This window comes from Coccinella septempunctata, chromosome 5 (genome assembly GCF_907165205.1).
Source record: "Coccinella septempunctata chromosome 5, icCocSept1.1, whole genome shotgun sequence".
Lineage (NCBI taxonomy): Eukaryota > Metazoa > Arthropoda > Insecta > Coleoptera > Coccinellidae > Coccinella > Coccinella septempunctata.
The window spans coordinates 33,272,411-33,284,147 of NC_058193.1; the positions used below are offsets into that span (position 1 = coordinate 33,272,411).

The window sequence follows — 11,737 nt, forward strand, 5'->3', positions numbered from 1 at the left end:
ACCGATGAATTATTTATTTTCAGAACAAATCAATTTACAACCAAATATTTAACTTAAGTGTGCTTTTTCCATTGAACTCTAAAAGAGTTCAATGGCTTCTTCTTACAAAATACAGTTTTTCAAATTTCTATGATATAACCAAAAAATAACATAACCTCTTGTTTCTGACATAACCTACCTGAATCAGTCTCCCTTAGTTTTTACGTTTTTTTTTTGGAAGGTGTGAAATATTTTAATCAGGGATAATGGTTATTACTAAAAGCAGAGTGCCTGTAAGTGCTAAGATATTAGAACAATTAATTAACACCGTGAATTCATGTGTTGAAGTAGTGAAAAAAGAAAGGGATGTGCGAACCTTACCCTATCATGGAAACAAAATCTCTAATGCTATCAAGGAGCAGTTGAATAATCTTATTGGCAAGTTTGTTAAAGACTTGAATGGCATTGTTCTTGGATACAAAAATATTAAGATTTTATCTGAAGTTGGATTCATTGATGATGCTGCATGTCTTAACTTTCCTATATTAGCAGATTTCTACTTGTTCAAACCAACCCCGGGTAAAGAATTACCAGCTATAGTAACAAAAAAAAGTAAAGATCATGTAGGATGTTTGGTATACCACACTTTCAATGTTTCAATACCTAAATCTGAAGCTGAGGTGAATTGGGAAGGACACAATGTAGAAATTGGTCAAGAAATAATTTTCAGAGTAACTTTTGTCAAATTAGATTCAAGAATACCTTATATTAGAGGAGAATTTCTGAAAAAATCTTCAGTTAATAAGAGGAAAAAATTCGATGAATGCGATACAGCCACTCCTGAAACTGAAATCATATGCCCTTCAGAAGAGGTAGACATCAACTCTAGCTGTGATGGAGTTGTGAAAAAGAAAAAGAAGAAATCTCCTGAAACTGAAAGCATATGCCCTTCAGAAGAGGTAGACATCAACTCTAGCTGTGATGGAGTTGTGAAAAAGAAAAAGAAGAAGTCTCCTGAAACTGAAAGCATATGCCCTTCAGAAGAGGTAGACATCAACTCTAGCTGTGATGGAGTTGTGAAAAAGAAAAAGAAGAAGTCTCATTGAAAATGAAGAATCTAATTGTAACCAAGATTTGAGGACTTAGGTAATCAAGTACTTGTATGTAGGCAGACCCCAAAATTCATTCCAACAATCCAGATACTGAAGGCTGTGAGGATTCCCGAATCCTATTTGCTTATCTAGTTATATTTGTACATAATGTAACTATCATGTCAATAAAAATTAAATTATTTCAAGTGATACTTTTCATTTCATTGAGAAATTTCATAAGAAATAGTAAAAATTTAGTAGCAGAAAAAATTTTTTTTCCTTGTGTGTTCCATAACTTCATTAAATAAGGAAAAATCAGTGTTTATACGTGGTTTCAATTTTCGCGGTCTGCGTATAAAATGTGCGTTGTTCAAATGATTATGGCGCCATCTATCAATGATTACGGCAATCTGATAAACAGCTGACTCCAAATAATTCAATTATGTTGAATATTTTCCAAAAATTTTGTAGATGCTGTATGAAAGATGGAGAATTTAATATATTTACAACATTATTTGAATCACATCCTATAGCTCGAATTCTTGAAAAAATCTTATCGAAAAAAGTAAATTTTAAAAAATAACGGAGAAATTTTTTTTTGAGGTATGATGTGTTTTTAGATTTCTTCTGATGATGATTTCCCAAAAACAATTTGTGATGAATGTTACAAAAACATTATTTCCCACTATACATTCGTCAAAAATTATGTCAAGGTTCAAGAAATATTACTTGGAATCTTAGAGAAGAATCGATGTGTAAAAGCAAATCAAACAAAAAATCTTTTTCCACATAGTAAAGACTCGAATATCACTAATGAATTTCAAAGTAGTGATGATGATCAACCTCTCAGTTCACTTTACAAACATTCAACAAAAAAATATAAGGAAACAAATGGTACCAGTTCTGTAGATAGCTTGAAAGAAATTACTTCGGTTGTGAATGAAAATGAAATACAGAAAGAATATTTAATATTGAACAAAAAAATAGAGAATTCTTCAATAAAAGCTAAGGAAACAGCTTCTTTATCACAAGATGAAACAAATGATAAAAAAATAGAAAGCTCTGCTTTCAAACACTCTTGTGTTGACTGCAATGAGTCATATGATTACATAAAACAACTTGAAAAACATTGTAAAGAGACTGGTCATATTGTACCGAGGAGATTCAGTTGTGTAATTTGTTCGAAAAAATTTCTATCTAAGACCCGTTTGAAGGATCATGTGAGGACTCATGATAAAGAGAAACCATTTCCTTGTGAGGACTGTGGAATGGCTTTCACGCTCAGTTCAAATTTGAAGAGACATAAGAAAAGACATACTGGGGAGAAGTCCTACTTCTGTGAAGTTTGTGGTAAAGGTAGGATGTGTTAGCAATATATACAGATTGAACTCATTAGAGTATCGCAAACACATTTTTTTAAACATTTATAGGTTTCATCCAGAAACATACTCTCACTGTACATATGCGACTTCATAACGGAGAAACACCTTATGTATGTGAACTTTGCGGTAAGGGATATCGAGCTAAGCCATTGCTTCACCAACACATGTATAAGCACAAAGATGCCGATACACAAACTATCAAATATCAAAAGTACTATCTCAAATATGGCAAAGTTAAAGTGGAATGCAAAGTTTGTCAGAAAATAGTAACTAAAAGTGCATTATACAATCACATGAAAGTACAGCATGGGGATGGTTTGAAAAAGTTCCTGTGTAATCTCTGTGGAAAAACTTATGCAACAAAAATGTCATTAGGTAGTTATCTGCACTATAGAGTGTCCAATGGGAGTTGCTATTAGGTTTGCAGAGAAATATATTAGATCTGTTTGTAACCTTCTAATGGATACTCTTAGTGGACACCCTGTAAATGCTTGCATGGTTTTGTTGTTTTGATGAATGTAGTGTACAATGATTCCGTAACAAAAACAGTTTTTTCAGATGTTCACATGAATATCCATACGAAAAAAATATCATATAACTGCAATATATGCTCAAAGTCCTTTACTCATCAGAACTACCTGAAAACTCATCTCATGCTTCATTCAGGGGAGAGACCGCATTGCTGTGATCTTTGTGGCAAAACTTTCGTCCAACGAACTCATCTGGATCGACATAAGAGGATACATACTGGTGCTAGACCCTTTACTTGTACATATTGTGATAAAGCTTTTGCTCTGAACGAAAACCTAAAGGTCCACATCAGAATACATACAAAGGAAACGCCTCACTATTGCTCGGAGTGTGGTAAAGGTTTTTACAGTTCGAGTAGTAGAAAAAAGCATGAAACCAATGTCCATCAGAAATAACAAAACTTTGAAGACAAGATCAAACTAACCAACAAACATATATAATAATCAATTTTCTCCCAACGAAGATGATGAAGTTCGTTTGCTCACATTTTTCTCCCTCAATTATAAATCGTTGAAAAAATGTATATACATGATGAAATAAATCTTTATTCTGCTGTAGTTTGAGTTATAGCAAAGAGTAACCAACAAGAGGATGCACTCTGTCATTTTGGCCGGTTGGGTTTCAATGACCTTGAGGGAATACTCATAATTCGATATTCGAACTATTTTGAAAGAAGTCGCATTATTTTCATAAACGGAAATTGATTCGTTTCCGACAGGATACGAAAACGAAAGCCGATATCTGCCGATATTCGTTCGGTTCGCAACTCGCAATTTGATTGGACGCCCAGATTCTGATTTGACTGCGGATGATTCTGTTCGCAGTATTCTGGCGCGTATCGTGTCCCCACTCCAAGGTTAAAATTCCATGAGTCAGATTTCGCCTTGTAAATTGACAGAGTGAAACCTCTTGTTGGTTACTCTTTGGTTATAGGTAGGAATAAGCATAACCGAAATACGATCTTTTACAAAAAATCATGAAATTCTCTACAAAGTTAGCCAGAAGCAATTTTTTATATGTTTTTCCTTTCTTGAGATAGGGGGCGCTCAGCCAGCTCATCCTACAGTGACTGAAGGCTGCATAAACCCACCCTGATTCAGACCAAGATCTCGTCGAAATAAGCTTTTTGGACTTATACACGGTTATTTATTGAACAACATGCAACACTCAAGCGATATAATTATAATTTGCCGGATTATCCTTATCCCTCTCCATATATTCCCTCTCAATGAGCAGCTCTATCCTTTTCTTCAAGTCGCAAGGCTTCACAGGGATCCCTAGTTTGTTGAAGAGTTCGCTTATCAAATTCGTGTGGCTGATGCATTTGTAGGACTTCATGATCCTCACAATGGCCGCGTCAATCTGGAACTGCCTATCTATGAGGACATTCTGTTCGGTGATTCTGTCCTCTTCCTCTGTTTCCTTCAGCTGGACTTGGTTGATGCGAACCCTGAACAAACGATCGGTGAATTGTTTGTTCAACACGAACCTGTCCGTTTCTTCTATCCCCAACCCTTTGGGTTTCTTCAGTAGCACCCTGCTCCTTCCGCAAGTCAGAGATATAAGAGTGCGTTTCAGTTCTTTCTCGTCCAGGTTGGTCAAATCCTTGATTTCGATGTAGGTGAGCTCAACGGACGCGTTGAATAGTAGCAAGATCAGCGTTTGGAACAGGGATACCTGCAGTTCCTTTTTGCCGTTTTCGAAGTCGGCTTTGAGGATGCAGTATCCGAGGTTAGGTTGCCACAGCAGCTTCCTTCCGCTGTGGTTTATCGAGTAGAACTTCTGGAACAACTCTTGGTAACTTATGAACTCCACAGGAAGGTTAACTTTGAAGGTGGGGTAATTCGGCCAGAAACTGCTGGTTAAGATGTTTATGGACAAATCTGGGGTGTTGCCTTTTTCCGCCAAGTTGTTGAGGTATTGCTTGAAGGCCGAGTTGATTTCACTGCTTATGCTGATATCGTTGAACATTCCCTCTATTTTGGAAGTGAAGGTGCTGCCACACTCGTATTTCAACTTGGACACCATACTGTTTTCGGCATCTTGACTCGCAGACTTCCCGAGGAGAAGCCTCTTCGCCAACTCTTTCTTGTAGAAGGCTTCGAAAATGTCCTTTCCTTGAATGAGCCTAAAGATGGCCATGACTTCAGTTAGGCATTTTTCCAATTCGTCCATATTGATGTTCTTAGCCCTCAGTTTCTGATCCACGTATTTGGCGAGGAGTTGGGCTGGTCTGTTTTGCTGCATGTTGATGAATTTCGAGAAACATTTCCTCAAATCTTCGTACATGAGTTTGTTACCCATAAAGCATTTTTCTATTATAACGTTGAGTTTTTCCTTGAACTTGAGCAGATTTTCTATGGTTTCCGTATCCGCTAAGTTCATTATCTTGTTCCCAACTTTCATAACGTATTCGTTGAAGTAGACAGAAAGATGATTGTACCCCCCAAGCATCCTCCATATCAAACTGTACATCAGACTCAGATCCTCGTGGTTTTCATCCTCGATCAACTTCTCGAAACCCGCGTCTAAAATTTCGTTAACGTGGTCTCTTATCAACTTTTTCTCTATTATTTCAATCATGGCGAACGTTGTGTTCCCATTAACGTAATTTTTACCTCTCTCTTCTTCCTCGTTAATGCGAAACGCGGTATATTTCAAATATTCTGGTACTGAATAGTACTTGATCAGTTCCTTACCTTCGTTTTCGTAGAATTCTTCCGATATCTTCTCGAATTCGTTGTGGAAGACTTCCGTGTAAGTTTGCAGTTCAGTCAGCATCAGCGTGATCGATCTCATTAATTTCACGTCTATTTGTATTCCGTTCCTTTCCGTTTCTATCAATTTGAATAAGTCGTTAACTATTCTCTTTCTAATTGTTGTGTTTAGGACAATGATGTTTTTGAATAGCGTTGAACTCATGAGGTGTACATGATTGTGTTGACCAGATTTCGATGACCTCTCAAACAGAATGAATATATTTTTTATGGTTTTCATTTGTTCGCTAAAGTTCCTCCATAAAACGTTCACGTCCATCAAAAAGTCGTCCTCTTTGTCGAGAAGTACGTAGAGTTTTTGTAGCAAATTGGTCTCGATGAGAGTTCGTAAATTGTCAAGCATGAATGACTCACAATTGTAGTTGGATTTGTGCAAGGATTCAACGGTCCTGTATATATCTTCAAGTGAATGTGAAATTTTTTTGCTATTCAGTATGGCCACGATGTCTGGTTCTAACAGTGCCCATTGGTTTTCAGGATATTTCGCATGGAGGCTTGGTAAACCCTTGAAATTGCGGATGCTTATGGTATTTTTCACCGCCATATTCATACTGACCGTTTTGACAATTAGCGAGTGACAAGAAGTTTACTCAGCCGCCTCCAAATAGCAAAAGGTATCGAGAACAAGCTAACATTTTCATCTTTGACAATAATTATTCAAACCTTGTACGGTCCTTACGTTATAAAGTGTAAAAATGAATATCTGCGGAAAAATATAGTGGGTACACGGATGAATACGGTACATAATAAAATGATCTAATTATCCAGAGTCTATACAGTCGAATTGAATCTGTTATCATCGTTGGAACAATAGAAACAATTTCTTTATCTCCAGAAGTTTTCCGTAGATAAAATCCAAGAAATTTTTCCTTATTTCTATCATCAAAACAAACATTCCAATAATAATTCAGTGATTGAAATCATTTAAAATCGATCGATTTTGGTCTCTATAGGTATTAATAATGTACATTTGGAATAAGCATTTACGACTAATTTTTTATTGTTCCACGAGAAAACCTAGAATTTGAATTCGCCATAATTCAATACAAAAAGTTTTGAGTAATATCTCACACATTGAGCGTTATGTTCAAGCTCTGCTTCCAGGACTTCTCGACAGGCCCCCGTACAATAATTTTGGACGAGTGTACCTCCTGCAAGCTTGTGGTCAATGACTCTCAAGGTTGTCTAAACGCGCAACTCGAGCCCCAACGAAGTTATTGATTTTTTCTTGTCGATATCTCCTCTACCTTTTCGACAATTTCAAAAATTGTCCGGATAAATTTTTTATCTAACATTCTACCAAAGATAAACAGATAAATTCGGAAGCGCTGCTGATAGCGTCATTTATCTTAGCTGCAACTCTATTACACTTATTTCAACATTCAATGCATCAAGTAACACCACAACTAGTGTGCTGCGTATCACTCGATTTGAATGCCTTAAATTAGACTTAATTTGGAACGTTTTATTCATGACGTAGGAACTTTCCATTTTCGATCTTTTATTTGTGCACGAAAAACAAATGTATTACTGCTGAATTATTTTATTGAACCCCAAGGTTGTCTTGATTCTGTCCTCTGGTTTGAAGGGCGACAAAGTGCTTTGGCTGCTCAGTCTAGGTGAGGACTTGCTGAAGGTCTGGTGCGAAGATGAGGAACATTGGAAGAGTTTTTCACAACAAGTATATACTTAAGAATTATGGTGAGTAGCGGTAGATTATTCTTATACCGTCAGTTAAATAATAAATTTGGAATAATTTTGTCGTATATCGAAAAAAAGTAATCGAGGAAATATTTTTCTTGTGGGATTCGAGCATTCCCAAACAAATAGCCCTGAATTTAAAATTAAATGTATCATATTACCGACTGTTTCATAGATAAACAAAAATAGATAATGCTCACTATAAATAATTTAATAGGTTCAAGTGATTGCTTCATATATTTGGACAATCTGTACAGGATAAACTAATTTAGATGATGAAGAGGGCTGCATAGATTCGATATACTGTTGATAAAATAATTAATACGAATAGTGATGGGTTTTTTTAATTCCTCGTTTTAGCAACAGCGTTTGTATTCATTTTCAGGATTTCAGGACTTTTTTGTCGTCCACAATCATTTATTATTGCTCAACTAGTTTTTATAGAGGGTACATCGAATGAATTGCTAGATGAATTCTTTACAGACTATTTTGAAATTATTACAAAGACATTTATCCTTTTAGGAATTAACTTTTTTCCACACAACCAATGTAAAAATGTCTATTGAATTCAGTATCAACAATAAAAACCGTCAAACTATGATTATCGTATAATCGTTACAGTACTGTAACAACCCTCTTCAATAAAGCAGAAAATTGCTTACTTTTCTTATATGAGAATGAGATTGAATAACTATGTGAAGATTAGCTCCGTCAATGGTCATCAGTTCTGAACTAGTTCAGAACGATTTGGAGTTAGTTCTTAAATTGGTTCTGAACTGGTTCACAAATTGAGATCGAATCCTAATTCAAACCACACTTTTTTCTTGTTAAGAGAACAAATTTTGATGAGGATTTCACTACCCCCTCAAGTTTTCGAACAGTTGGTCGAGTGATATATCATTTCAAAGATATTTTTAATACGGCTGAAGTTTTATATCACTTTGATTTGAAAATTTTCGCCAATAATTAACAAAAAGACTATGGGTGTTGTATTTAATACGAAATCATCTACTCATGATGATCCACGTGAATGAATTCAACAAAAAGCTTTCGTTTTTCAGGTTCATACAGGCTGTTTTCTGGTATCTCCGGCGAACCAAATGGACCCACCGTTAAAACTTCGATACCAGGTCCTCGTTCAAAAGAATTATTGAAAGAACTAAACGAAATTCAGGTAAAAGAAATCACAATTAATTTTTATAGACTACGAGCCAAGTAGTATTCACCAAACCTATTTTGCTTCATTCGCTGTTTATATAGTATAGAGAATAAATAAAAAAATTAAACATAATTAGGTTTTTCTGGTTAGAATGATGAAAATATCCATTTCCCCTAATGATTTTAATGAGGGAACAGTGTTAACATTGCTTTATTTTTCAGCAAACTGGTTCAGTACAACTTTTCGCCGATTACAACAAATCTTTGGGCAATTACCTGATAGACGTTGACGGTAATGTTCTCCTGGATTCTTTCACGCAAATTTCTTCCGTTCCTGTTGGTTACAACCATCCAGAATTGCTCAAAGTGTTCCATGATGAGAATAATATGGTGAGTATATGCTCATTCAATTTTCAAAGAACCTTTTCGGCCTTCCAAAAATCATTCATTTCTACAAACTAGTAAATAATAACGCTAAAAACTCAACGGATTAGCCAAAAAAAACAAGGTTTGTTTAACCCTGGAGAGGGGTCCTTTAATTGGAAAATGTACCTACCAGAGTATCAGGGGAAAGAGATACTCTGGAGGAACTTTAACACTGGGAGATCTAAGTAGCATCTGGATCTTAGAAAGAATATGCTACACCTCCTTACTGGTCATTATTGCCTCAGAAAGCACGTAATAAGAGCGGGTCTAGCAGAAGCACGATCAAAAAGATTCTCAACAACTATGTACATGTATTTATTTTCAGAAAGCTCTGGTGAACAGGCCAGCACTGGGCGTGTTCCCCGGGGAATATTGGCCGTCAAAACTGAAAGAAGTCCTACTATCTGTATCTCCCGGCCTACCCCAAGTCACCACGATGATGTGCGGATCCTGCTCCAACGAGAACGCCTACAAGAACATCTTCATCAGTTACCAGAAGAAGACGCGCGGCGGCGACATCAAGTTCTCCAAGGAAGAGGAGGCATCCTGCATGATGAACCTACCCCCGGGGTCCCCCAAGCTATCGCTGTTGTCCTTCCACGGCGGGTTCCACGGCAGGACTTTCGGTGCGCTGACCACCACCCATTCCAAGGCCATTCACAAGCTGGACATCCCCGCCTTCGATTGGCCGGTAGCCCACTTCCCTAAGTAAGCGAATAACGACCACGAGCCGCCACTGGCTGACCCGAAAACGTTTATTTTCAGATACAAGTACCCCCTGGAAGAGAACGCGAGGGAGAACAAGGCCCAGGACGCCAAGTGTTTGGAGGAAGTCCAAGATCTCTTCGAGAAATACAAGAAAAAAGGTGTGCCGGTGGCTGGGATCGTCGTGGAGCCTATACAGTCGGAAGGGGGTGATAACGAGGCGTCTCCAGAATTTTTCCAAGGGTTGCAGGAGATCGCGAAGAAGAACGACGCCGCCTTGCTGATCGACGAGGTGCAGACCGGTTGCGGCGCCACTGGAAAGATGTGGTGCCATGAACATTTCAATCTTAAGACGCCGCCGGACGTCGTGACGTTCAGCAAGAAGATGCTGATTGGGGGTTACTTCCACACCCCTGAAATGAGGTAAGATTCGAAAATTGACCTAATCTTTTAACCCTTAATCCACACTTTTATATTTATCCCCAGTATTCCAGTGTCCATCTGTTTTAAAATGACCGATTTTCATTTTTCAGGCCAGATCAACCTTACAGGGTGTTCAACACGTGGATGGGTGACCCGGGGAAAATCTTCCTACTCGAAGCTGTTCTCAAGGTGATCAGACAGAACAACTTGCTGAAAAATGTGGAGGTAACGGGTTTGAAATTGAAACAAGGCTTGCATCAATTGGAACAGGAGTTTCCAAACCTGATCAACTCTGTTAGAGGGAGGGGAACGTTTTTGGCTTTCAATGCAGCCTCCTCAAAACTAAGAGATGATATTTTAGGCAGTTTGAAGAAAAAAGGTAAGCATGTATGGATGAAGCTGCAGCTTGTTTTGTTTAATTGACAGAAATATTCTGTTTGAATTTAGTTTTTCAATATTTCTCATTTTTTTCTAGGTATCCAAGGTGGAGGTTGCGGAAATGAGGCAGTACGTCTGAGACCTGCATTGATATTCCAAGAAAAACATGCCGACATATACCTGGACAGCCTGAGACAAGTACTGAAGGAATTAAAATAAATAATATCACTACTCCTAATTTAGCGAAATCTTCCATGTCAACCAAGTCTTCCAAGAAAGTGTATCAATCCTTTATGAGGGTTTTGTGTACAAATTCCTTATAAAAATTTATTCTCTGAACTTTTTTTCATTTGCTATGCAAATAGAAAATTTTATGTATAAGTCGAATGTGTTGAAAAAATATAAAAGGTTCATTATTGCATAAATAGACTTTTATTCAACCACCTATTTAACTCTCGTTTTTCACCCATGAAACACTCTAAAAGATCGCTTTACGAAAATGATCGAATAAATCTCAGCATTTAATTCTTTTGGGTTAAGCACTCTTCAATTCTTGAAAAAAAAATTTGTGGTCCTTTGTGCCAATCAAAGTTTTTTTCAACTCTCACAAAATGCCTCAGTCCACAAAACTAATGAAATGGGCCTATTCAGTTGAGCTTCAATGGCTGAAATAGACTGTGCTACACAGGGTGTCCAAAATTCGATGTCTAGTCAGGGAATCTCTGAAACTAGAAGAGCTAGAGCAAAACCGATGACACGTTTCTTAGTTCCTTTTCAGAGAAACAAAGAATGGTGAAAACCGTAGCCACCTACGATCCTTGAATTCTGAGCTGTCAGCAAAAATTTAAATTTTGACGATTTTGAAAAATTTTCCCAACTATTTTGTCTTTGAACTTACAAATCTGAAACTTGAATCTTCTACACCACTTTTATACTCAAAATCTACTGACAAACGATTTTTTCCAATTCAAAAATAACGAATTCAATGATAGTTTGCATTAGAAAACAGAAGTTTGCCTAATAATTCGAAATCTAGAACAGGAAAAAATTTTGTGAGCTCATCAGTGGATTCTACGTGAAAAAGTGCCTGTAGAACATTTAAGTTTCAAATCTGTTACTTCAAAGACAAAAAGTTATGAGAACTTTTCAAAACCTCACCATTCTACGTTTCTCTGAAAAGTTAGGA

General features: G+C 36.9%; 4 protein-coding genes across 10 annotated transcripts; 3 read left to right on the plus strand and 1 right to left on the minus strand.

Annotated features, from left to right (window-relative positions):
- The first annotated feature begins 141 nt into the window (after nt 1-141).
- On the plus strand, nt 142-1,276 carry LOC123313193 (DNA-directed RNA polymerase I subunit RPA43). Of its 4 annotated transcripts, none has more exons than XM_044897953.1 (2): nt 142-993; nt 1,081-1,276. In XM_044897953.1, the coding sequence occupies exons 1-2, from the start codon at nt 246-248 to the stop codon at nt 1,083-1,085; spliced, it is 753 nt and encodes a 250-aa protein (XP_044753888.1). In that variant the 5' UTR covers nt 142-245; the 3' UTR covers nt 1,086-1,276. The 4 variants fall into 4 exon arrangements, with proteins under 4 accessions (XP_044753888.1, XP_044753886.1, XP_044753887.1 ...); XM_044897951.1 differs by having other exon boundaries at nt 142-830; nt 918-1,276; XM_044897952.1 differs by having other exon boundaries at nt 142-816; nt 904-1,276.
- Nucleotides 1,277-1,393: 117 nt separating this feature from the next.
- On the plus strand, nt 1,394-3,540 carry LOC123313190 (zinc finger protein OZF-like). Of its 3 annotated transcripts, none has more exons than XM_044897944.1 (4): nt 1,394-1,635; nt 1,691-2,426; nt 2,501-2,827; nt 3,002-3,540. In XM_044897944.1, exons 1-4 carry the CDS (start codon nt 1,513-1,515, stop codon nt 3,376-3,378), a joined length of 1,563 nt encoding a protein of 520 aa, XP_044753879.1. In that variant the 5' UTR covers nt 1,394-1,512; the 3' UTR covers nt 3,379-3,540. The 3 variants fall into 3 exon arrangements, with proteins under 3 accessions (XP_044753879.1, XP_044753880.1, XP_044753881.1); XM_044897945.1 differs by having other exon boundaries at nt 3,011-3,540; XM_044897946.1 differs by having other exon boundaries at nt 3,119-3,540.
- Nucleotides 3,541-4,106: 566 nt separating this feature from the next.
- LOC123313189 (cullin-4B-like) lies at nt 4,107-6,310 on the minus strand. Its single transcript, XM_044897942.1, has 2 exons — nt 5,683-6,310; nt 4,107-5,511 (listed from the first exon to the last, which is right to left on the minus strand). The coding sequence occupies exons 1-2, from the start codon at nt 6,308-6,310 to the stop codon at nt 4,151-4,153; spliced, it is 1,989 nt and encodes a 662-aa protein (XP_044753877.1). The 3' UTR covers nt 4,107-4,150.
- LOC123313191 (4-aminobutyrate aminotransferase, mitochondrial) lies at nt 6,236-10,976 on the plus strand. 2 transcript variants are annotated; one of them, XM_044897948.1, is made up of 8 exons: nt 6,236-6,374; nt 7,349-7,461; nt 8,523-8,635; nt 8,842-9,009; nt 9,371-9,753; nt 9,811-10,173; nt 10,284-10,552; nt 10,649-10,976. In XM_044897948.1, the coding sequence occupies exons 2-8, from the start codon at nt 7,410-7,412 to the stop codon at nt 10,768-10,770; spliced, it is 1,470 nt and encodes a 489-aa protein (XP_044753883.1). In that variant the 5' UTR covers nt 6,236-6,374; nt 7,349-7,409; the 3' UTR covers nt 10,771-10,976. The 2 variants fall into 2 exon arrangements, with proteins under 2 accessions (XP_044753883.1, XP_044753882.1); XM_044897947.1 differs by having other exon boundaries at nt 6,238-6,374; nt 7,319-7,461.
- Nucleotides 10,977-11,737: the final 761 nt, after the last annotated feature.

Coding starts and splice junctions, on each gene's coding strand:
- LOC123313190 (XM_044897944.1), top strand. CDS start 1,513: ATGTTGAATATTTTCCAAAAATTTTGTAGATGCTGTATGAAAGATGGA. Junction 1,636..1,690: donor AAAAAATCTTATCGAAAAAA/GTAAATTTTAAA, acceptor ATGTGTTTTTAG/ATTTCTTCTGATGATGATTT. Junction 2,828..3,001: donor TGCAACAAAAATGTCATTAG/GTAGTTATCTGC, acceptor TAACAAAAACAG/TTTTTTCAGATGTTCACATG.
- LOC123313191 (XM_044897948.1), top strand. CDS start 7,410: ATGAGGAACATTGGAAGAGTTTTTCACAACAAGTATATACTTAAGAAT. Junction 9,754..9,810: donor CCGGTAGCCCACTTCCCTAA/GTAAGCGAATAA, acceptor GTTTATTTTCAG/ATACAAGTACCCCCTGGAAG. Junction 10,553..10,648: donor AGGCAGTTTGAAGAAAAAAG/GTAAGCATGTAT, acceptor ATTTTTTTCTAG/GTATCCAAGGTGGAGGTTGC.
- LOC123313193 (XM_044897950.1), top strand. CDS start 246: ATGGTTATTACTAAAAGCAGAGTGCCTGTAAGTGCTAAGATATTAGAA.
- LOC123313189 (XM_044897942.1), bottom strand. CDS start 6,310: ATGAATATGGCGGTGAAAAATACCATAAGCATCCGCAATTTCAAGGGT. Junction 5,512..5,682: donor AGAATTCTACGAAAACGAAG/GTAAGGAACTGA, acceptor ACGAAATTTTAG/ACGCGGGTTTCGAGAAGTTG.